The 25,013-nt window shown below is 48.6% G+C and overlaps 1 protein-coding gene across 2 annotated transcripts; it reads left to right on the forward strand.

Annotated features, from left to right (window-relative positions):
* The first annotated feature begins 8,163 nt into the window (after nt 1-8,163).
* IL2RB (interleukin 2 receptor subunit beta) lies at nt 8,164-24,928 on the forward strand. 2 transcript variants are annotated; one of them, XM_085048843.1, is made up of 10 exons: nt 8,164-8,481; nt 9,780-9,877; nt 10,194-10,320; nt 11,562-11,664; nt 12,824-12,935; nt 13,245-13,393; nt 13,808-13,994; nt 15,763-15,859; nt 17,658-17,742; nt 19,112-24,928. In XM_085048843.1, exons 2-10 carry the CDS (start codon nt 9,796-9,798, stop codon nt 19,937-19,939), a joined length of 1,770 nt encoding a protein of 589 aa, XP_084904969.1. In that variant the 5' UTR covers nt 8,164-8,481; nt 9,780-9,795; the 3' UTR covers nt 19,940-24,928. The 2 variants fall into 2 exon arrangements, with proteins under 2 accessions (XP_084904969.1, XP_084904968.1); XM_085048842.1 differs by having other exon boundaries at nt 8,167-8,481; nt 11,553-11,664.
* The last annotated feature ends 85 nt before the right edge of the window (nt 24,929-25,013 follow it).

The following is a 25,013-nucleotide window of genomic DNA, read 5'->3' on the forward strand; positions in this document are numbered from 1 at the left end:
CCCTGAGAACCTGCTTCACTCACACCCCAGTCTTGTTTATCTCCCAGAGTCTGGAGAGGGGGTGATGCAACACCCCAGCCAGCACCACCAGTGCCATAAACAGAGCTGCCACCTCCCTCCATGCAGCACAGTGCAGCCAGATGTCATCAGTGGATTCAACCTGCCCAGATCTCCTTTTCCTCAGTTTCCCTTTCCTGTTATTGGCTGGCAGCTGCCATAGGATTTGAAGGGCCGGATGTGGACCCTGCTCACAGCTATGTGGATGATGGGGCACAAAAATTGCTCAGCTGCATCTGAGAGCAATTTTTACACTGTCTTATGTGGTGTGGCTCTTCTCTGACCACAGTGGCCAAGCAGACACTGGCCCAGCCACGCCAGGCTTGGGAGGCCAGCTCAGTGCACAGCCTGCTGTGACACCCACACACAAATACACGAATGTACCAACCTCACATGGACATCTCTCACCTTCCTGCCAGCGGAAACTGTTGCCCTTTGCAAGCCTGGCTCGCTCTGAAGATGCTATCAGGAGGTGGGCAGAGGGGTGCTGAGGCTCCAGGCTTTTTGGGCACAGGCACAGCTCCCTCATCTCATGCTGTGCCTTCTCCTTCACCCACGAGCTCTCTGTGATCTCTCGCCTTGCAGTTACACCACAGCGAGGACCAGGGCGGAAGGTTTAAATCAAAGGCTTCTGGCAGTTTCTCATTCCACAGACCATCCACCCTCTTGAGCCTGTGCCACTTAACTCACAAATGACCCAGGAATTATTGCAAAACTTCACACTTTTCCCAATCTCTGTTTGCAACAGTTAAAATGGGAGGGAGCAGGATGGAGAGCTCTTGGCTTGGAGAAGCCAAGGAGTAGGGATCTCCCCACTGACCTGGGGAGGTTGTAAATAGAGCCCTGGGTGAGTGGGAGGCAGGAGGTTGGGTTCTTTCTTGATTCATTTTAACGTGCTGGCAGCTGGGCCAGTGTGGGTGAGGATGGAGAGGTGCAGAGATGCCTCCACTGATGAGGAGCCCAGACAGTGTGGACTGCAGGGCACCTGTGAGGGGGCAGATGTGCCCAAGCCTCACCACTTGCTGCTGAGGATAGATGCAAGGCTTCGAAGTAGCTAGAGGAAGAAAAAGACCATGGAGAAGAAGGAGGACAATAGGTCTCCTGTCTAACTGATCCACATCCTGCAGGCATCATTTTCACGGTTCTGATTGCCTGCTCTGAAGCCCTGACCACCTTCCAGGTGTCTGACACAGCAATGCCCTGGAGCAAGCATCTTCCATGGGGTGCCTGACTGTCACTGCATTGTCCTGTTCACCCCACACATACTTTTCTGGCCTCATGGCATTCTCACATTCACCCCTACAGACACTTCTTTTTCCTCCCCCCATGTCCTCAATTCTTCCCCTGAAACAGTGGAATGGGGCAGATGACTAGAAAGGACATTCCAGGTGACAAAGCCCTGTCACCTGCAGCCACAGCCAACGATTCAGCAGATCTTTAGGGCCAAGGGTCCACAGGATTACCATTCCACACACAATCCAAAACACTTCCCAAGCCCTTGTTTTGCCCCAACTCCACTATTCTATTGTGGTGTGCTGGTGGCATTTTTTGACCCTAAGAGCTGTACCACATGACTTAATTTTTTTTTAATTCTATTTGTTCATTATTTGGCAGGTACTGAAGCACTCCCCTGACCTTCAGACAGGCTTGCTTCTCCTCCCTCATCCCCAATGCTGCCAGCTGTGGAGGCAGAACAGCTGTGCCTTCAGTTCAATAGCTAGACCAGGCAGGGACAGTGGTGGGCTGGCTCAGACCACGACTCTCTTGTCCTGCAGGATGGCAACCTGAGCATGGTGGGAATGGAGAGAGGACAAATGCACAGCCTTCTCTTTGCTGCAGGTCTTTTTTTGTTTTTCACTCCCCCCTCCTCCTGTACATTCCCGTGCCAGTCCTCCTCACCATTTCAAAGCACAGTGCAAAGAGCTCTGGAAGTGCAAAGTGCAGGGGGAGCAGTGGGGGGTCAGGTGAGGACTGAGAAGGGCGAGAGGAAAAGGTCAGTGGCGCAAGCCCAAAGCGATGGCTCTGGGCTGAGCTGCTCTCTGTCTGACCGCGGTGCGCTATTTCTACTCGGCAGCAATTCACACATCTGGGGACCACAACTCCTTCCACCGCCCACGCTCTTCCCTCCCCCACCACGGGGGCTGAGGCAGAGGGGAGGGGAGAAGGAGAGAGAGATGCTGCACCAGCCTGCCAGCATCATTTCCAAGACCAAAAGGAAAACAATCCCTGAGCAGTCTTTTTTATTGGCCACCTTCCCTCCGAATGATGAGCATCTCTGATGGAGGAGAATGCAAAGAGGGTGGGGACAGTAGCAAGAAAGGGGGGGATCTTTTCTCTTGTGGTGCACAGAAGGTCAGCACTGGAGAAATGTAGTGACATCCTTGTCATTGAAACAAAAATGCAACAAGTACACATTTCCTACCAGAATTAAAGCTTCACCTAAGTTAGACCGTGGCTAAGAGAAGGGACTGTGGTGCCTGCAGACACTTGCTGTCCTTGGCCTGCTCCCAGGGTAAGCATTCCAGTGGAGCCAAGTGCCTGATGTCCTCCATGGCTCCCCTGTGGGCCTGAACTGTGCTCTGTGTGTGTTTGTGTGCACCAATGTGTGCACAGGTGTGAGCAGAGGGCAGTGACCCCACGGACCTTCCTGCAGCCTGCTCCTGGCTTTGGAGCACAACACCTGCCTAAAATAGCCCTGGTGGAGCTGCAGGGAGAGGGAGGATGAAACTATGAGCTGCTGCAATGCTCTGTGCCCTTTGCTGCCTCTCAGGTGGGAGGTACTGGAGCAACAGGGAATGGCGATACTCAAAATGACATTTCCCCCCTGCCCATGCATGTCAGTCAGGAAGAGAAGAGGAGGAACGTGTAACTCTGTGTGTCTTTGTCTCAAGGAACCAAGTCCCACTTTTCCTGAGACTTCCACATCCCATGTCCCAAACAGGGGTGCAGCCTATGGAGCAGATGGGGTGAGCTGCAGCTTGGCCTTTGTGTTTGGGCAACGAACCTGACAGGTTCCACATGTACAGAGCTCTGTGTTGCATCTCTCTACAGGCTCCTTGGAGACCACAGTGAGGAAAACAGTAGTGTCCACAGTGCTTGTTTTTCCTCCAAGTGATGGTCTTGCAATGCTCACCAGGATCTGGGTAGTAGCTCCCACTAACATGCAGCCTCGCCTACCTGGAGCCAGAAATTAGAATTTTCAGTTGATGCAGCCATCCCCAAAAGCCTCACCAAGCTGCAGAGCCTCTCTGCTACAGGCAGCTCATCTCAGAGGAGGGCTCCACAGGAGGAAAAGTCCTCAAAAAAGCAATCCCTGAGCTGAAACTCTGGCAGAGGTGCACTCCCAGGAGGGCTGAGGAGTCCTTTGGGCTGAGCTGTTTCACGGTAGTCGTACATCCCTTGAGGGAGTGACGTGCCCTCAGGTCCTTGGGTCAGGTGGGGGACCTGAACACCACCCTTCCATTCCTTCCATTCCTTACACCCAGGCACCCAGCCTGTCTCATCAGAGCTTCTGCCTCCCAAGGTGGGCAGCAGCAACGTTAGAGGGCAAATGTGAGGAGAGATGAACCTGGAAATCACAGAGCAGAGGAAAAATAGCTCCTCTGGCTGAGCCCAGGGGAGAAACAGAAATGCAATTCCTGAGCAGCGAGCTGTAAGGAGACAGGAAGCTGCCTCCAAACAAGTAATTTCTGTTCAGGCATTTTAATGACATGAAAGTTAATAATTGCCGCAGTCACAAATCAGTAACCCCCAGAAGGGCTGGAGGGGGAGTAGGGGGTTGGCCTTTGGATAAGCATGACATCATCAGCCACATTTTAAATCAAAATCAACAATCTAATTAACTCCCTTTCTAGAAACCGCTCAGGGAAAGAGATGAAGGAAACAGAGGAGCAAGGAGAGCTCTAAGCAGAATGGGGGTGGTGGCTGTAATGATTTTTTCCTCTAGAGAAGGAAGGGAAATGTGATTAAACTGGAAGCAAGCCTTGATAATCAAAATACCTGAGGGTTTATTCTCAAGAATCTCCTTAGAGTATCATGTCTTGCCTTCAAGCAATTTTGAATGTACAATAAATCCCTAAATTCTTCTCAATTTATTAGGTCTGGAAGCCATCATTGCTTCATATTAGGCTTGTCAAGTATTTGTACCCTCTAACTTTAAATAGAGAGAGATGTAACACATTGACAGGCTGAAAAACAGAGGAGGGCTTTATCTCTCCAAGACTGCCCAGGTAATAAGGTAATGATTTCCCTCAAGGACAAGAGCAGTCACTGATGCTGAATAGCAAATCAGGCAGCATTCAGCTCATTCCCTTGCTTGGGTATAGATTTGGTGTAAGGCTGCTCTCTGAGGCCAGTGCTGCCTTCCTGTAGAACATATCACTTGCACAGGCAATCCCTCTTCAATGCAGGTCTGTGAGCAAGCTCTGTAGGTATGCTAGCCATGCATCTAGCATTCAGTGCCAGGAGAGCCCTCAGAGACTTGCAGAGCCATGTTTTAATACTGTAAGTCAATAATCACCTGGGCAGTGGACACCTGGGTGTGATGCAGGACCCAGAGCCTGCTCTGTGAACCTGTTTTTGAAGAGGATGGGAAGGTGTCCTTTACGTCTCTTTCTCTGCTGTGGAAATTGAGACTCAGAGAGGATGTGAGAGCTGTACACATGTGCTGATAGTCCCACGGGTATGTCACCTTCCTTCCAGCTCACACTGCTGAGTTTTCCATCACAGCTGTGCCAGAATGAGACCATCTGCGTACACAGGCACCATGATTAAGCTGGCAGAGATCACTTGCCACACAGCTGTGCCTCAGATGATGCCTGCTGTGCCTCAGAGAACATGTCCAGGCTCAGACAAGGGTGTAGACCCTGGCCTTCTTTCATGTTGCTGAGCCTAAGGAACAGAAACAGAGTGCCAGGCCCAGGGTGACAGCTCAGGTCTTCCTTGAGTGTCTCTAGGGAGGGACTCTGGGTCTGAGCACCCTTGTGGCACCACAAGCACTCATCAGGCAGACAGGCTTCCACTCTTAGGAGCTCTTTTAAAGCTTGGCTCTGCTGCTGGGCTCCAGCCCCTCTGACCAAAGTGCTGACACTGCCTAGCTCAACCCAAACACAATGTGGAGATAGGGCTCAGGTCCCCAGCAGGGGCATCTTGTGACTGTCCCGTGCTCCTGCTCACTGTAGTGTGTTCACAGCCAGCCAGGCTAAGAGTGAAACTGCTTGAAAGCAGCATGCTCTCCCTCCCACCCCTGTTTCCCCAGTTCTCTGGGCCTGTGACCATCACTGTCAAGGAGTGAAAGTGAACACCTCCTCAATTGCCTCCCACCTGTGTCCCCACACTTGCCTCGAGTGAGAGTGCCTGTGAATGCCTCAGCTTCCTACCAGTTTTGGCCATGCTCTTCTATAGCCTACAGGGCTAGGGAGTCCCTACTTTTGGATATTGTGTGTATTCATGTGTATATTTGATGCCTACTGCTTTTATCAGGCATGTCTATCTGGACACTCTGTAGGGAAGAATTTGGAAGGCAAGAAATGCAGTAATATCATCTGCTCTATGGGAAGGCTTAGTACTTGCTGCCCAGCATTTTTACTCTGTTGTGGTACCTGATTCCAGATCTTAAACTCCACTGCTTAAATGCCTCTCCACTTAAACACAGTGATGGAGATTAACCTGAAAGCAGCATTTAGCCTGGAGCAGCAATATCCCTAGGGGCGATGGAGAAGGAGGCAAAAATCCTCCCTCAGGTCAGCCCAGGTTTACCATTTTGTTACAAAGTAAAGGCTCTTTTAGGCCTGTAATGTGCACAAATTCAATAAAGACCTCACTTATACACAGAACAGTGGTTTCCCACAAGGCCATTTTTACAGACATTTTTCGGAGTAGAACCACAATTTAAGGGGAAAATAACTGCAGATGTAGAACAACAGGGTAGTTTTGAGAAGCGCACGTATGCGATTGGCAGGAAATTCAATGAAAAGGTTAGAGTTAAAATAACATTATTTGGAAAGTACCAGAAATAACTTACAGAGCGTCTAGAGATCTTCACAGTGTATCCTGTCAGGGAGTGAACTTTAGTGGCCATCAGGGCATCTCTGCCCTCATCCCTTCACCTCCTGCTGGTTCTGCACTCTTAGCACCGCTCCACTCCAGAGGGCCACGAGGACAGGACACTGAGATGGATCCACTGAGCTCACCCCTGGTGATTTGGGTGGTTTGCAAGGCATCCCAGTTAGCCTGGCATTCTGATCCCACTGCAAGCCAGCAAAGAGAAGGGATGTCCCCAGCAAGGGATGTCCCCAGCCTAAGGAACACGATGAGCTGATGAATCCTGGGGTATTTTGACGCCACACAATGCTTTTGCCCTTCATGCTTCTTCTCTGTCTCTATTCCCCTGTTCACCTTTGCCATTTTGCAGAGACTCTCAGTGGACATGCAACTGAAAATGAGCAGTTTCAGCAGCGCTGCTCTTCTCTCATGAAAGCAGTGTGAGGGGAAAAATCTTGTGTGTAAGCACATGCCTCGGTCTTGAGTATTTTTAAAACTTGTGCTGCTCCTGAAACACCAATCTGGCCCAAACAACACCTTTAACCAAACCTCCATCATCACACTTTTACCTGACATTTCAACACTGAACAACAATGCTGACTGCAGAGCTCACCCATCTCAGCCACCATTATGGGGACAGGAAGGTAAAGACAAGAACACCTCGCCTGTGCTGCTGACGATGTGGTTTTGTTTGGCTTCTCACATTACAAATGGCACAATTCCTAACAACATCAGTGTAAAGGAGATAAAAATGCTGCATTCTCAGTAGCACAACATCTTGGGCAATCAGGTTCAAAAACTGTGCTGACAGCAAGCATAATTTATATGAGCCAGATGGGGTCTGGACATAACACCATTATCATGTCTCTTGGAGGAAACCCTTTCTTTGCGTGATTAAGAACTCATCTTCCTCCTACACCCTTTTCCCACTACCTGAATCCAAGATCCCTTTGTTGTTAAGCTAGGTCCCATCCTCCAGGTTTGTAGGGTCTTCAAACAGGACCTGCCTGGAGACTTGTGATTAGCCTCTGGCAACTTTTGGCCAGCAAAACCTTCTTGCCAGACCTGAGCTTGGGCCTTGAGCTGCTCTAGGAGAGAAAGGTGAGGAGCACAGAGTGTGGACACCACTGTGCATGTAAGAGGAGATTCTCACCATGTGGCCTCACACCAATAGCCATCGTTGGCAGCCCAGACCAGACAGGAAACGTGATGTGCTGCATTTCAGAGAATTGAATTCGTGTCTGGAAAAAGGAGAGGGGTGTGGGGACACGTATGCATGTCCGTGTCTATCTGTGAACTGGGCAACCATCAGGCTGTGGAGCTGCATTTGTTCATCTGCCTTGGCTTGGGGTTTGAAGGCAAAGAAATGGGCTACTTGTCTGTAAAGGCAAGGGCATGGGAAGCTTTGAAAAAAGGTGGCAATATTATCTGTGTCTGGCCCATTGAATGGACAAGCCATGCCAAACAGGCACTGCAGCTACTGCATTGCCTGGCTGGACTAGCTGCAAGGCTCAGGTCAGAGGGGGTGGTTCTTCCTTCTGTGGAGAGAATGGGGTGTGTGGCTGGGCAGGGAGGCAGTGGGATGGGTGTTCTCGTGGTGTCACACCATCTGAAAGTGTGAGGGTGTGCCTCCAACTTGTTCACACTCAGCACTGACCTGGTTCCACTCCCACTCCAACCCAGGATGGGTCCTCTGAAACTGGGGCACTGATGCCTGGTTTCATTCTGGTGTTGCTCCACAATTCCAGTTATTTTCCACAAAGTGGTCCATGGTAGTTCTACTGTAGACAGATGCCTGCTCCCAGTTTCAAAGTGATCTGTAAACTTGTGTGGACCCTGAGAGAAATGTGAGTGATCTGTTTGGGTGTCTGAAAGAGGAAGTTTTGGGTCTTGCCAATGTCCCAAGAGGACAGGTCCTTTTCACTCCCTCTTTTGCCTCCCAGCCATGGTTTGAAACTGGTCCCAGTGTGCCTGAGCAGTGCTAACACCTGACCCCTCTAACCCTGTTTCTGCACCTATTGCTTTATCAGCAGGAAGTAGAACGTGGTTTGGGGCTTTTTATTCTTGGCCTCGCTAGCCTTTTCGATACTTCAGGGCCTTGTCTCACTCTGACAAGGCAAGCAGAGCAGCAGCTTCCTGTGCACAGGTGAGAGGGAGAAGACAGAGAGAACATGCACATATGAGAGAAACAGCTTTGGAGCAGAACTGCTGGGCTGGAGGCACCTCTTCTCTCGTGGACATGCACTGAGCCAGGATATCTGCCTTCATCTCTCTCCCTTTTCCCCTTCCCCTCACTGTTTGACATTCAGCTCCTGCTGCCATCCAGCCTCACGACCCCAGGGATTCCCTTCATCTGGATCACTCAGTAACTGGAGCTGGAAGGTAATGGGGGCAATGCCAGCTCTCTCCCACATGGGGGTGGCTGATCTGAAAGTATCTTAGAAGGAGTTTCAATCTGACAAACTGAATCTTGCCGTTGGGAAGGGCTGAGAGCATATTTATCTCTCTGTCTCTCCACAATCCTCTCAAATCTTACCCCATATCTCACAACCACGCCACCCGCTTTCTCTCTTTCTCTCCCCTGTCTGCTAATGTGTTGTCATCATGTTTTTCTTCCTCTGAACCTAATCTTTTATCATGACGGGAATTGGTATTAAGTTCATGCCTGCCCTTCATAAACCTTTTCTTCCTGCTGCTCTGGCAGTCCCAGCAAGGTCCAGTGGGGCTCTCATTGTGTTTTGCTCAGGTCTGCCTGAGCTCCAGGGATGGTGAGAGGTGAGGGTGGTCCCTTCTCCTGAGGGAAAGTCAGATCTCAAGGTATCCAGGTGGATGGGGAGAGAGAGAGAGGCTTGGATGAGAAGACTGTAAGGCCAGTCTGTCTAATGTGGAACATGACTGTAGAAGCTTTGTAAGACAAAGAGGCTCCCTGGGTGCCTGGGCTGGATGAGGGCTGCGGCAGAATCTCCTAATCACACAGCCCAAATTTTCCAATGTGCCTAAAATCATGACTCCTTCCAAGGCAGAGCAAAGGTCTACTTGGAGGGGATGGTGCATAGTTTGTGCACAACTATGTCTTTGTTTTTTTTATATGGTAAATTACTTTCTATACCATATACTTTTATATGGTATATGGCTTTCTAGAACCTGATAAACACTCCCTTCTCCCTGATTCCCCCACCTGCCCCAAACACGCTGTTCCAAATCTGCCTCCCAAGCCATAAGCTCTGGAACTAACTTCTGTCAGTTGCATCCAGAGACCCTCTTACTCAGCAAGCACCTAGTAATTTCAGCCCAAGGGTTTACCAAAAAAGAAGCTCTTCAAAGCACAAGCTGCGCACAGCCCAGGCAGCACTCTCTACCTGAGTCAGCAAGCAGCCTGAGACAACTGCTGTGTGCTCACTCACTCACTCACTCACTCATGCGTTCTCAGGAGACATGACTCCTGCAAACAGCCTCTCTGTGCTGCCCTGGGAATAGCTTCTGCTGAGCAGAAGCACCCAAGGCAGGAGAACAGTGAGGTGCTGAGGGAAAAGTGCAGACTCTGGAGTTGAAGGGATTTCTGAACCTGGAAGACTGGCGCTGCATCCTAGGACGGTGGATACCTCCAGTGAGATGACATCTTGGCATCTTCCTAAGTTCCACTGCTGAGCTGTGTTGTGGGGGTGTCTTCTCTCTTTCAGTGTGTCACCAGCACTGATGAAGCCCTCGCTGCTGCTTCTGTTTCACCTCTGCCTGTTCAGCCTCATGCCTCCCTCATGGGCATCAGACTCAGCACAAGGTAAGAAGCAATTCCTTTCACCAGTGCCAGCTGTGTGAGCAGGGAGGGGAGTCAGCCAGGGCAGTGTGTGTGCCACGAGCCATGTTTGTGTTGTAACATACAGCCAGAGGAGGTTGCAATATTACAGGTCTCTTATGAGCACAGCAGCCTCCAAGGATAGAGAGAAATGAGTGGCTCTGCCTTTCTTACTTGGGCTGGTCCAGCAGAGGAGTCAGTCTGTAGTTTGGGATGGGGCAGAGTTGTCCAGGGTGATGATTAATGCCAAGCATCATTGCTAATTAAGCCACTTTGCTGTCCATCTCTTCTCTGCTGCCAGGTGCCTCCAGCCTAACTTGTTGGTATGATTCCCGGGCAGCTCTCTTCTGCGACTGGGACCCGGGCAGGGACCTGCTTGAAGCACCATGCCAGCTGGAGATTTTATCCAAGAAAGGCTTTTGTGACAGGTGGGTGACTGGAGAGGCTGAGGAAAAACAATGTCACTTAAAAATGTAGGTTCCTACTTCCCAGGCCAGGTGTAGTGGAGTCACAGAGCTGAGGTGTTTTGTCTTGAGCTCTGTCTCTAACTCCACATGGGCTGAGATGCTGCTCAGGGTTTGCCATCTGACAGTCCCAAACTGTCCAGTACAACTCATCTTCCAGCTCCATGGCTCTATCTGAACTCCATTTTCCAAAAAATCCCTCTTCCTTGGCAGCCACCCTCGGGACTGAAAGGCACTGTCAATGGAAAATGAGGTTGTGTAGAGATGGGGCTGGAGAAGGGTGGAATTGAAGTTATACAGAGACCATTTGGTGACTGCCAGGGTGAGCTGAGATGTTGCACCCTGAGCAACAATGAATGAAGAAAAATATTGTCCTCCTTCTCTCCCCTGGCTCTTTCACCTCTTCCAGTTCATGATGTTTTCCTCTCCCATGTGCCTCCAGGCAGAGGGGAGGTGTTTGGGCAGTTTGCACCGGGGCTGGCTGAGTCTCTGTAATCTCCAAACAGGACACAGCAGCCAAGAGACTTCCAGCCTTCCCCAGGAGTGCCCAGGGTGCCTGGCACAAGGAGAAGCTCAATGTGATTCTGGCATTGGGTGTGTTACTTGTGGCTGTCATAGTGACACCTCCAACGGGGTTGGATTGGCAAATACATCCTGGGGCTGGTGCACAGACATGGAAAGCTAAAATATTTGTGTTGCTCCATAGCTGTGAATCACAGAGACTGCAGCTGGAGTCGGGGCTGGGTTTGTTTGACCAGGGCTGTAGGAAAAACCTCTCCCCATGGTCAGCAAGTCCCAGGCCTGATGTGTCCTTACAGCTGGAACAGGCACTTCAGTCAGACACTTCCCCAGCTGCATCCCAAACTGCATCCCCACAGATGCTCTCCATCCTGTCACCCCCCATGCCATAGCCATAGCTCAGCTGGGGCAGTCTGGGCTCTGCATGCCCTCTGATATCAACAGGAAGAGGGTTTTGTGAAGTCTTTGAGACTGGAAATCTACTATTATCTTTGCCTTGAAGTAAGTGGGGTGCATTGACTCTCCATGTGCCAGCATGTAAAATTTGTCTGAGTGATACAATGGGGAGAGAAAGTAGGGTTGAATCTTTGCTGTAACCTGTTCAGCAAATACAATAGGATGTAAAATGCTTTGAAAGCCCTTTAGTGTTACATAATATTTGACTAACTACAAAACAGCCTTCCCAGCTCACTGGAGTATACTGAAAGAATCAAATACTGCAAACTACCCAAGGTAGAGCATATGAGAGGACTGAGGAGATGCAACAAGACCTTCAACCAGAACATTAATGTGAGTAATTTGTCTGGAATGTCGTGGCTAATGACAAGGTGGAAAGGATTTATATACGCATTTTGGGTGTACAAACAGGGTGACATCCAGGAGCAGCATAAAAAACCCACAGCTAATCCCAGAGTCTGGTTCTGGGATTGGGTTTGGTGTTTGCTGTAGACACACATGGCTCCTGTGGGTTCCCCTGCAGCAGGGATTGGCTTCATTGTGAGCTGGACCAGCTGTCCTGACACACACAGAAGAGACAGATCCCATGCAAGGTCCCTTGTCTCAATTACCTGGGTTTGGCCCTAATCACTTGCTCTGAGGAGGGGTGGGCATCACCACCAGCTCTGAGGTCACCTCTTGGTCTCATTTTCCTGGAAAAGGTCAATACCATTTTGCAGATCATTTACTGCTGTAAGTGAGGTTAGATGTGTCTAATTCAAGATGCAACAGCAACACATCGCTGGAGCTAATGATGATGAAAATCTTCTATTATTCTTTATTTAAATCAGTCTTATTTTAGATTCATTATGTACTTCCTTCAGTCATATCCAGAGTCACTGCAGTCCCCATGCTTTTAGAAAACACCCACCCAAATTTGAGCTAATATTTTTATTGATAAAGTCACAGCCAGTTCTAATGACAGACAAGCTTTCCTACATTTGCATATCATGTGCAAAGACAAATTGCAGGGTTGGTACATAGCTCCAAAATCTTTTCTTTCTAATCAAGCTAATTTTGCTGTTGCTTATTCAGTACTCTATGATGTATGTAGCCTTCAGCATCATTGCATTTCAAGTGTTACATTTAATACTAATGCAGTTCCAGTCTTTCCAGGGAACTTAAAATGTTTTAGTAAAAATGAAATTTCTTAATAAAACTCAGTCATAGAAAGTAACTTTTTCTGCTTAGTCAGCACATAGAGGAATCCCAGGAAACTAGTGTATCACAATATTTCGTGCCCTTCATGCCAATGGACAAAAAAAAAATTCAACCCCATGAAACATAAATTTTTGGTTCCTCACTCACCGCTGAGATTTATGACTTTCCACCACAGATATCTTCCATATTTATCGTTGAATATTCCTAAAAGTCTTATGCATAGGCAGTGCTTAGAAATCTGAGTGCCAGTTCATGAGGTTTCATTGTCACTAGTGGTTAATTTTCCTTGCAGATTCAGTGCTTCACCATTTCAGACCGTCTTGACTTGTCTGTCCATTGCCACATTGGAGGGAATAAAACCACAACACCTGTGCAAATCAAAAACTTCAGTCCATTTGCAAACAGTGAGTATTCATCTGTCTTCCAGCCTCTGAAGCTTTCCTGCGAGAGGATAGCCAATTTTGCTTCCTCAATCCACCCCTATGCAACACCCCCTGCCACCCAAATTACGTGCTTCCACCCTTCTTTAAGTCAGCTTTGGCATGAATCAGTCTTTGCTGAAAGGATTCAGCTCACTAATTCAGAAGAAAAACATCTGCTTGGGACATTGTTTTGCTATATGTGTGAGTTTACCTGTCTCAAGGAGGTGTCCTGTGCAGTCCTCATATCAACAGAGTTTGGGGGTATCAGCCCTGCTTGTTCTCTCTTTCCAGTAAAGCTGAGACCTCCAGGAAACCTTCAGCTGGTTAACATAACTGAAAATACCTCCAACCTAACATGGAGCCTGAATGTTTCCTCTCACTACCTGGAAGGGAATCGGGAGTACCAAGTGCGGTACCGACATGTGAGCCAATCCTGGGAGGTGAGTACAGACAGGGAAACTGGAAACATAGAAGTCCTGGTCTTGTTTATGTCACCCAGGACTTGCTCCTGAGCCTCCTCTCAGGATGGAACTGGTTTTGGTGACGCTGGAGAGAGGATGAGAGTCCCCACTCTTTTATCTGTGTCACCTGCTGCCAGTGTTTGGTGATGACAAGGAGGCAGATGGGGATCCTATTTTGCATAGTGCTGTCACAAAAAAAATTCAGACAGTTCCAGGACAGACCTGAAAGGGATGGAAAAAGCAAAGCAAAGAAGAATTTTCCTTCAGGGTGAACAGGCTGTGCAAAAGGTGTAAGGACTTGAGACAGGTCTTCTCTGAGGACCCTGGAAAATATGGATATGTGAAGCTGAAAACCAGTGTGTTGATGATGTTCTAAATTCTCCCTACTCCCAGGAGGCCACGAAGTTGCCCATTGAACAGGACCAGATGTGGGCAAAGTTTGAGAGACTCTCACCCAACTGGAAATACGAGGCAGCTGTCCGTGCCAGGCCAAGTGCCAGAAGCACCTACAAAGGCACGTGGAGTGACTGGAGCAAGCCTGTCCTGTGGAGAACACACCCTGACCATGAGGATCAGTCAGGTAGGCTGACCTGGAGGGGAAAATGGGGACTCAGGGCAAACAAGGATAGCCAAAACAGGGGGAGAAGCTGAAGGAAGATGTGTAGGGAGGATTGCGTTGACCAAAGAGCAATAGGAAGGTTGAAAACTGTACCTCCTGGTCAGTTAGGTGAGATCATCTCGGTGTCACAGCTTAAGGGCAAAGACCCCCTGACACCAGAAAAGCCCCTCAGACTTCCAGAAGCCAGGCAAAATCCACAAGGAATAAATCAGGGACTGCTTCCCCAGAGCAGGAAGGCCAGATGTGTGACCAGCAGAAGCAGTGGCTGGGGCTGGCATATTCCCAGATGTTAATGTGACTTAGGAGAATTCATCCAGCTTCCTAAAATGGCCCAGTTGAGTGGAGTTATTGATCAGTGAAATGCAGGGAAACAGAGCTCTCAGCTCCTGAGCTGAAGAACACCTGAGCCTGGGAAGGAAAGTCTCGTGGAAACTGGGAGAGACTTACTGACTTACATGCATGTTAAGACCCTTTCAAAAAAACGTCTGCTGAGACTTGCATCACTGCATGAATTTCCAGCCTTGAAGGATAGTGCCCTTCAGTGAGGGACTGGCTGTGGCCTCTGTCATTTTTTTTCCAAAAAATAAGCAGGTAGAGGTTATTCCTTCTCATGTTGCCCCCATCCTGCCCCTACTCAATCCCTCCCTGTTGTTCCTGGTGTTGGTATAAACAGAGGAGCTATGTTTAGAAAGGGCACCGTGTTGCTGTGGCGATCAAATTTTGACAGTGTGTGATGTCAGTGAATAGGATACAGCCGCAACCAGTTGCCATAGCAACCAAGACCCAAAGATAACCAGGGTACCAGAGGCAGAGGAGACAGAGTGATCTGAGTAGCATCTCAAGGACAGGGAAAGAAAGAATGTGCTAAAAATGTCTCCTCCGTCTTTCATTTCTCTCTGTTCTCTCATAACCACTCCAGAGATTCTCTGCATGACCAGAGCAAGGGACACGAGGGATGGCAGGAGATGAGGGGCAGGCAGAGGGAACAGGCACCAGAATAGCAGGACCAAGCAGAGGTGCACTGGGGAGATACGTGTGAATGAGACAGATTAGGAAAAGTTTGAGATGATGCCAAACAAGCCTGAGGAGTGCTGGCAGCCCTGGCAATGTGGGAACCCAGTCTCTTTGTCCTAAGCCTACAATCCAAGTACTAAAATATGATGTAAAGCTGTAACCTTCCCAGTCTCCTAATGCTTTCCTACTCTTCTCCAAAGTAAGAAGCCAGTCCCTTGATCCCCAGTCTTCTCCCTCCTTCTCCTCTTGCCTTCTCAGACACCTCTGAACCCCATGACTCCCTCTCCCCCACGGACCCTTAATGCTGTTTCAAGCCTCCAACCCCACTTTAGCTGTTTTTAGGAGTCCCTGTTTTCCTTTGCAATGAAACATTGGTGGACACTTCAACTAGCAGACTGTGCCACCTCATCTGAGGCAACCCCTAGCTGTGGTGCTGTTATGAACAGGGAGTTCAAGCTGTTCAGCACAAATTATCTCTTAAGCAATGCTTAGACTCTGAAACCTGTATCAGCTCAAAGGCATCCTACACAACACAGCAGAACTCATGGATACTCTAAGCTGTATATTATAATTCTATATAATATTATAATAGTATATAAAATTATAGCAAAGGCCTACTTTGATCCCATTGAACAGCCATGAAAGGGCTGCAGCTTCTAGCTGCAGAATCCTGGTTAAACTTTCAGTCATTTCCTCATTCTTTCTCATCTTCCAGGAACATCCCAGCCAGTCCTGCCAGTTCTCATAGTGAGCACTTTCATCTTCGTGATCATCGGGACTGCCTTCCTTATCAACTTACGGACCCTGAAATGGTAATTGAGAATCAAGCTTACACCTCTGTTCCTCTCCTGTATGTTGTGTGTATTCTCAAAACTCAGATTATTTTTCACCTGGTATTACTCAGGATAGAGACAGCTTTAAAATATGGTTTCTAGCTCAGCCTTCTGAGACTGATATTTGCCTGGGGACAAATAACACCACCCAAGATGATGCGGTTTCACCAGCTTTGTCATATTGTGCCACACCCCTGTGACCTGGTGCCATGCCCTGGTGCCATGCCCTGGCTAAATTTAGAACAGCTGCCTCTGCACATCTGTTGCCCAAGGGTTAGAGTGGTGTTTCCTGGCAGGGATGCATCAAAATTGCCTCTTCAAAAGCAGGTCACTGGGTTGAGCACTCTCCCTGTAGTGAGGACAGAGCAAGCCTGGGTACCACTGCCTTCTCATTTAAACATTCCAGCAAGAGCTCAGGCAGGATGAGGTGACATTGTTCTGCAGGAAAAACTCCTGGGTGAGGAATACAATTCTTGTTCTCCCTGCTCTGTGCAGTCCTCACACGCTGATAAAACCTAAATGATGCTTTAAAACCTCTTTGCAGTGTTTCTACCCAGACACTGCTTTTATTCAGGGCTGAGGGTGTCTCACAAGGTTACCCCATGCAGTAACAGGGACAGTGACCTGTCAGCTTGGTGAGGTTAGAAACAGGCACAGGTTTCTCATCTCAGGTCAGGGGTAAAGAAGCAGGGTGCTGATGTTGATGACATAGAGTAGGGAGGAATATTCTCACTGATGAAGCAGCAGAGGCTGGATGGTTTCTCTGTAAGAAAAGACAGAGGACATTTTGAAGGAAGGTGGACACTGAGAAAGTCACTGGTCACAGTTTTACCCTGAGTCTAACACAAAGGTGAGGGAGTGCTAGCTGTGCAGCACAGAGAGAGTTAAAAAGGCCTCCTTTCTCCACAAAGTATAATTAACCTAGGGGAATTGAATGCAGAATAATGCTGAGGTAAGATGCAAGGAAGGATTAGACATGCATGAATAAAAATAGCATCTGCAATGATGTAAGGTAGTTTATATGCAAGAACTAGCAAGTTCTGATGCTTCAAGAGAGTACATTGATTGCCTCCAGAGGTCAGGAGGGTTTTTCCTTAGAACATCCTACAGCAAATCTTCACCAAAGGGATGAAAGGATGATCTAACCATTCTGAGGAACTGAGGAGCAGATTAGATCACTTCATGCTGCCTCAGGATGGTTCCAGGGAAGGAGATACCTCTGGACCAATGCAAGGCATACTCACTCAGATGGCTTGCAGGGCCAGTGTGCCCCAGCTAGACCATGTAGCATCTTGCTAAGAGGGCAGAGAGCCATGGCAGAGCTTTCCCAGGGATGATCCTGCTCAGGCCACGCGGTCCTGAGTCATTGTGGTGGCAGCAAAACAAAAAAAGGGGCAGCTCCCAGCAGCTGGAGCTTGGAAACAAGGTGGAGCTGCTCAGCTTGTCATCAGGACTTAAGGGGCAGGTGGAGAGGTTAAGGTGACCAGGCAAGGCAGGGAGGAAACCAATAACACCAGGGGTTGTCCTTCCCCAGGGAAAAGGCTTAGGGAAGTGTATTTTCCAATGCCAGGTTTAACTGTCTCACCTCTATACCTCCCCATGCTGAGCTAGTGCATCTCAGACCACTCAAGAGCACGGACAGTCCTCAGGCTCAATCTTATTTAACCTCTCCCCCAAGCCAGGACAGTACCTGTGAATTGCAATACACACCCAGCACAGTGACAGTGGTCAGGATCAGGCCCTGCTTCATTGGTCCTTCTCATTCTCCTCCCTCAAGGTTTAAGAAGATCCTGAAGATCCACATCCCAGACCCGGAGAAGTTTTTTCCCCCACTCGTTTCGGTTCACGGAGGTGACATCCAGGTATTGGACTGGGGATGGAACCACAGGAGGGAGAAATGAGGGAAAGGAACGTCCAGCTGCACATTCCCAGGACAGACAGACCTACACATGCACACACATGTGCCTGTAGCACCAGCTGCCGGGTTCTCTGCTGAAGTTCTATTTTCTGACCTTCCAAAACCATGCACTCAGCTGAGGCATCGCTAATTGCAGAACCGAGAAACAGCAAACCACGCAAAGCACAGCACCCTGCTCCCGTAGTGGGCAGCCTGAGAGAAAACAAGGGACCTGCAGGAGGGAGTTTGGTATCTCAATATCCCTTTCCCTCCCAATTCAGTGCCTCCCTGCCTGCCCTAGGCTGCCCAGCTCTTCCCCAGGTTTCCTGCTGTGATCCCCTCCTCCTAGCTGCGAGGCTCTCCTCTGCTCCTGATGTGCATTGCCATCACACTGGATAGCACTTAGCTATTTCTTGCATTCTCATCTCTTTCCCCACTTCCCCCACTCCACTATTTCCCTTCCCCTAGGCTCTCTGTCAGCATGGGCAGCTGTGAGGAGACAATTTACCATTCTGTGCAGTATTAAAGGGAGCGTCAGATGCAAGATGTGGGAGGTGATCCCAAGGGGCATCTTGCTTCAAGAAGGATGGAAACAAACTGCAGAGGGTCCAGAGACAGCCAAGCTTTGAAAAAACCCAAGGTTTGAAAGGTTAGAAAGCTTAAACTGCAGGGAAAGAGCACACAGTAGGGGGATGGGGGTGTGCAGCAGGCGCTGAAGACACTTTATCAGTGCAGAAAGAACTTGAAAAATTTGCTTTACAAGCCATAAAGGCAATGGATTTGGGTGTCATCAAAACCAGTTTATTTTTAAGGATAATGATGCACTGCAGGATGTTGCTCATGATGAATGTGAAAATTAGGCACAAGGGGCCTGGAAGAGCACTTTAGACTAGAAATCTGCATATGGCCATGTAGATGTACCAGAAGCTTGTTCAGCACTGAGGAATAGATTGCAGGAGATGCATCTCAGTACTGTTTTTCATGCTTCACTTCATCTTATGGTCTTTTAAGGCTTTGTCCTACCTTTTTTTCCCTTTTTTTTTTTTTGCTTTAATTTCCCATCTTTAATTCCCTGCCCCAGAAATCTCAAAACATAGGCTGACAAGATCCACTCTTGATCTTAAAGTGGCAGAATGACATACTCTCTCTGAAAATCCTGCAGATGAGACATCATGAATGGGAATTTCCCTCCCCACCACTTCTAGTGACTCTTGCTTGGGCAGAGAACAGGTCACTTGGTTGCTGTGGTTACTCAGTAGAAGAAACCTTTGGTTCCTCTCTGAGTGCTGTACTTTGGATGTCACAGTCTCTCTCTTGTGTTTCTTCCCCATCAGAAATGGCTCTCCTCCCCATTCTCCACATCTTCCTTCTGCGTGAACAGCACCATCCCCGAGATCTCCGTGCTCGAGGTGATGCAGAAGAATGACCAGGAGTCCCAGTTTCTGCTTTCCAAGGGAACCCTGACCCCTGATCCTCCAGTAGAAACCAGCGTGCACTCTGGATCCAGCTGCTTCACCAACCAAGGCTACTTCTTCTTCCACCTTTCCAACTCCTTTGAGATCGAGCCCTGCCAGGTCTACTTCACCTACGAGCCTTTTGCCCAGGAGGGCAGCAGCAGCAGGGATGGTGAGTGTTACCAGGCTCTGCCCTCCCCAGACCTGTGCACGCTGGCAGAGGACATGAATGTGTCACCCAGCAACTTCTTTCACTGTATGGAGGCAACCCAGGGCTTCCAAAGCAGCTCCTTCAGGGAAGAGACAGAAGGTGAAGCCCAGCAGGCCATGGCTGCTCCTGGGGCTCTCCAGTCGAGTGAAGGCGTCTCACCAACACTGGATCCAGAACAGGAGGAGAAGGTGATGGACAAAGAAGTTTCACAACCTGTTGGGCCTGTGAGCCAGCTGGACACTGACATTCCTGACCCCTTGGACATGCAGGACAGTGGCACTGCCAGTGTAATGGAGGGGAGAGGGAAAGGAGACCCTCCAAGTGACCCCTGCACACCAGCAGCAAATGCTGCCCCTTCCTTCTCCCAGCCTCCACCTCTAAGGCAAAGACAGGACGAGGATCCATGCAAAACAGCCTTCCCCAGCCAGGTCCCAAACACTGGTGCCTACCTTTCTCTGAGGGACCTCCAGAGCCAGTACAGCCATTGCTCTGTGTAGGATCTGCCTGGAGGAGACCCACAGGTGGGAAAGGCCACCTCTGCAGGGGAGGCTGGATGGGCAGTTTCTCTCTTTAAGACATGAATGTGACTTCAGTATCAGTCCCATGGGAACTGCTCGCTAATGAGGCTGGAAAACACAGGCCATCAAGGTCTCACTGTCATAAATGAACCTGTTTTTCTGTTATTACTGGCTTCCATGCCATAGAAACTCCTCACACTGCTCAAGTGACATCCCAAACCTCACCAGATCATGTTTTCCTTCCCAGCTCCCAGTAGGAGACTGTGCCAGCACTTCCATGCTCTGCATTTTGGTGTAAAAATCAGCCTCACAGCTATGAGGCTGAGCAGACATTTGGTCCATTTGCCTCATGCTGGCCTAAAAACCTCTAACAGGAGGGAGAAATGCCTGAGGATGTGGATATCAGGTATTTTACAGGGAAAAATAGCACTGCCAGTCAGTGCTAGGGTTGATAATATGGATGAAGACATCTCCTCCTGATTGACCAAAGATGTGAATTTTTTCTGTGATGTCCCACTTCAGGTTGTAACCAGAGATTACATTCTAAACTACTTGGCCCAGCTTTAGACTTTAAAGTCTAAGCCTTAGAGTGTCTAAGGTCGGCTCAGAGCCACAACTGTGTCAGCTGTCTAAGCAGCACAGTGCAAGAAAGAAATCCCCATTATTGGGTCAAAAATACTGGGGAAATCCCCTCCTTCTCTTTCTTTCCTCCAGCTCTGATGGTGGCAGTAAAAAGAACTCACACAGTTTCCCATTCTTGCTACAATATTTTTCATGAAATCGAAAGCCTCTCTGCCTTGCTGGCAAACTACAGTTACTTGACTACGATGAGCTGATTGCAGAATAGCTCATCCCACATCCTGTATTAGTGGAAAACATCACAACGGCGCTGCCCATTCCTTCCATTGCTCAAGGGAAACCAACCATTGCCTAATTAGCGGCAAAGATGTGGCGAGTGAGCCCAGAAAACTAACCCACGAATCAGCACCTTTACTGAAAAGAAAACCCCAATCCACTTGCAAAGAATGGGGATAGCACAGACTTTGTTTTTCTTCTTCCTCTGCATGCCCTGATAAGAAAAAGCCACAGAGGAAAAGTGACAATGCAGAGGAAGACAAGTTCTGGTGACATCAATCCCTGCATTCACCATTTGTACCATCTCTCCACTTCCTTGCTGTATTTTTTGACTTTTCACCAGTGGGACAATACTAGCCATGTGCTAAGAGTTCTTCTTATCTCTTAAAAACTATTCTTAGAAATTTTATACCGAAAAGCTCAAGGATATTGAACTTGTTAGTACTTGTTAGTACTCACAGCTGTGAGTGTTAACTAGAACTAATTCTTTCCTATCTCTGTCCAAGCATTGAGATTCCTGCTCCTACACTGTCACCTGACCTTCCATTACGCATCCTGAATGTCATTATGAGTCCCAGGCACAGAGTCACCCACTGGCTTGGACTTCACCTCAAAAGAGCTGCTCAGGGGTGCTGAGTCTGCTTGTAGCTAGGAGGGCTTTGGGAATTCCCCTCCTCTCATCAGTTTCTTCACCTTCTGTCTCAAGACATGGACTGCTCCCTTGTGTGCAGGAGGAAACAGGTAAAGAAGAGCCCACAGCTTCCCAGATAAGGAAGCACAAGTCTTTCCCAGCTGTTTCCTGTACTTTGAGAATCTTCCCAGATGGACTTTGAAAAGAGACACTGACTCCCTTGCCTCTGATGGGCAGTTTGCTATCTTACACGGGCCAAGGACCCCAGTTGCACTATCCCCATGTAGACCTTCTTAAGATTTTCTGTTTTCCTTCACAGAATCATTAAGGTTGGAAAAGGCCTCCAAGATTATCTAGTCCAACTTTGGACTGGATACTACCATGCCCACCAAACTACATTGCAAATTGCCATGTCTAATTGTTTTCTGAACATTTCCAAAGATGGTGACTCCATCACTTCCCTGGGGAGCCTATTCCAATCTTTAACCACTCTTTCAGTGAAGAAATTTTTCCTGATGTCCAACTTGAACTGAGCCCCAAAACTGAGCCTGGGGAACTGTCTGCCAACTGGATTTAACTCCAATCACAACTCTTTGGGCTCCACCACCCAGCCAGTGTTTTACCCAACAAAGAGTACTCTCATCCACGCCATGGGCTGCCAGGTTCTCCAGAAGAGTGCTATGGTAGATAATGTAAAAGGTTTTACTAAAGATTGACAATATCCACAGCCTTTCCCTTATCCACTAAGTGGGTCATCCTGTCATAGAAGATCAGGCTGCTCAAGCAGGACTTCCTTTCCTAAATCCATGCTGGCTGGGCTTGATTCCTTCATTGTTCTGTGCCTGCCACGTGGTGGCACTCAAGGTGAATTGTTTCATGACCTTTCCTGGCACCAAGGGCTGTAGTGCTCCAGATCCTCCTTCCAGCCCTTTTTGTAAAGGGGTGTCACACTGGCTAACCTTCAGTCACCTGGGACCTCCCTGGTCAGCCAGCACTGCTGATTAATGATGGAAAGCAGCCTGGTGAGCTCTTCTGCCATCTTTCTCAGTGCCCTTGGGTGGATCCCATCCAGCCCCACAGACCTGGGAGTGTCTAAGCTGGTCAGTAACTGGTTACTAACTACTTCCTCCTGGATTATGGGGGTTTATTCTGCTCCCTGTCTTTCTCTTCTAGCTCACTGGGGTGGGTCCTCTGAGGATATCTGCTCTTCCTGTTAAAGACTTAGGCAAAGATGGCATTAAGTAGCTCAGCCTCATCCTTGGTGTCAGTATTCCCCTGCCACATCAAATAAAGAATGGAAATTGTCCTTGACCCTCTTTTTATAATGTATTTGTTATTTTTGATGACAGTGGCTAGATTGAGTTCTAGCTGGACTTTCTCCTTTCTAATTTTCTCTCTGCATGACCAAACAATGTATCTCTACTCTTCCTGAGTATATCTTGCTGCTAAGATGAGTACAAAAATCCAGGTTTGCTTCTTTGTAAGTAAACAAAATATTAAGTAATCTGCAGTGTTTTTTTTATCCTTTGGAGTGGGGGGAAATGATTAACAGCCTTTCTAAATAGGGAACTAGGTAAAGTTTTGCTCGGACTAATAAACCTTTAGCTCTCCTTCCTACTCCCTGCCCCGAGAGACTCAGACACCTAAAAAAGCAAGCAGAGTTAGAGGTAATCCTGCTGCAAGCTCCTGAGGACTGTCCTGCTGGCTCAGTATTTTTCCACCCCCCTCCTTTTTGTGAAAATGTTGACAGCTTTGGAGCTGGCGAGCTGCTAGCGCTGCTTTCACAGCCATGCTGGGTGTGAATGTGTGACACACTGCGGCAGGAAGTGCTCAGCATCAGATCTGGAGATAACCGGACCTTTCTTCCAGGAAGCAGAGATCATGTGCTCTCCTGTGTGAGTAACACAGGTTGTGAGCACCAGAGTCATAACACGCTCGGGGATCTGGGGACCTTTTGCTGCTGGTGCCCAACAGCTTTTTGGAAATGTCACACGGGGAGCAGTGGCCTCTTGAGCCCATGAGAGCACAGTGTGAGGTTTGTGAACCCCCAGAAACATGCTATGACCAACTCCATCAGTACCAGAGGCAAACCAAAGCTGAACAACAGCACTGTGTGGAAAATGTTGGTGTGGAAACTATCAAGCTAACAGCCACAGGCACGAGTCCTCTCTTTATCTTGAGCCTAGAGACAGCAGAGATAGCTGTCACATCTCTCATCTCCCTTCCAAGATACCTTGTTCATAAATAGATATCACTCTCAGCCTCCTCCCACATCTCTTCCTTTTTTTTTCACTGTGGAGAAACAGAAAGCAAGGGGTGCTTGCAGTAAAAAAAATTCCTCTGAAGTCAGATCTGATCAAGGGTATGGGTCCTTGGTTGATTCAAAAGCCTGTGGTGACAGATGTGGTATGCTTGCTTAGATAGATCAGATTGAGATTCTACATTTTTTGTTCTGCTGAAAACACCAGCAAAGCAAGGTTCTTCTTTCCAGGAAAATTTAATTCAAAAAAGTAATATCTTTGGCAGTGAGAAATACCCTCAGATGGGTTCTGACCCGGCATGGCAAGCCCTCACAATATAAACTCAGAAAAGCTATATATTAATATATATGTGCCTGAAGATGCAGCTAGTCCCTCATTATCTGTGGGAATTCTGGTTCAAAGCAATTTTAAAAAGTGAAATCAGGTCTTAAATCTCTTGAGCAGTTCTGAAAGCATTCCCAGTCAAACACTACAGCTTTCTATCTATATTAAATGTTTATTTACTAGAATCCACCATGAGGCAACTACAGCAATGGCTTTTGGTCTTCATGCAGTCCCAGACTAACCCGATCCAGTGGCAGAGCTGAAAATTACTATCCTTGCCCAGCTGCCAAAATGAGCCCAAGTGAGCCCTGGCCCAAATGAGCTCAACCCCAGGTTGATGTCAGTGGCTGGAGCTCAGCCCTGGGTCAGGAGTCACCCATTTATTGACAGAGTAACTCTGTTTGCTCTGCTCTAGCTGCTTTTTGTGACAAACAAAGGGGCACATAGAAGCTTGTGGGACTGTAAGCAGAAGGGGGTGCAGGAAAAGTAGCTGAGGAGGACCTGGGGCTGGAAGAAAAGCAGAGGCTGCAGGGAGGTGTGAGTGGTGGTGCAGCTGAGTGTGGGGAGCCCATTGTGGGGAGACTGCACAGCGAGAAGTGCAAGAAGACAAGAGGGAATTTCTCAGGTTGGCACTGAGAGGCACCGTGCTTTGCTTTCATCTGCACGAGCACTGTGGAAACCAGACCCACTGTCTGCTGCCATCTTCTCTCCTTCCATCCTTCTACACCTGCCAGCCAGCATCTTCTCCATTGCTGTGCTGGGGAGCACAGCCTGATGGGACCAGAGAGGGTGGCTGAGAAACACAACTGTTGCTCAGCAACTCCCTGTCCCCCGAGGGGGACAAAGTAAGCCATCTGCACCAGTCTCCTGGGCTGCTCTTCCCTGCACATCTGGAGGTGCTCCTACCTTGACTTTTTCTGGACTTCCCCTGCTCAGCTTGCAGATCTTCTCCCCCTTTAAGCCTCCAAACCCTCCATTTCAG

This window comes from Lichenostomus cassidix, chromosome 1Aa (assembly GCF_008360975.1).
Source record: "Lichenostomus cassidix isolate B80296 chromosome 1Aa, HeHo_3.0, whole genome shotgun sequence".
NCBI classification, from domain to species: Eukaryota; Metazoa; Chordata; class Aves; order Passeriformes; family Meliphagidae; genus Lichenostomus; species Lichenostomus cassidix.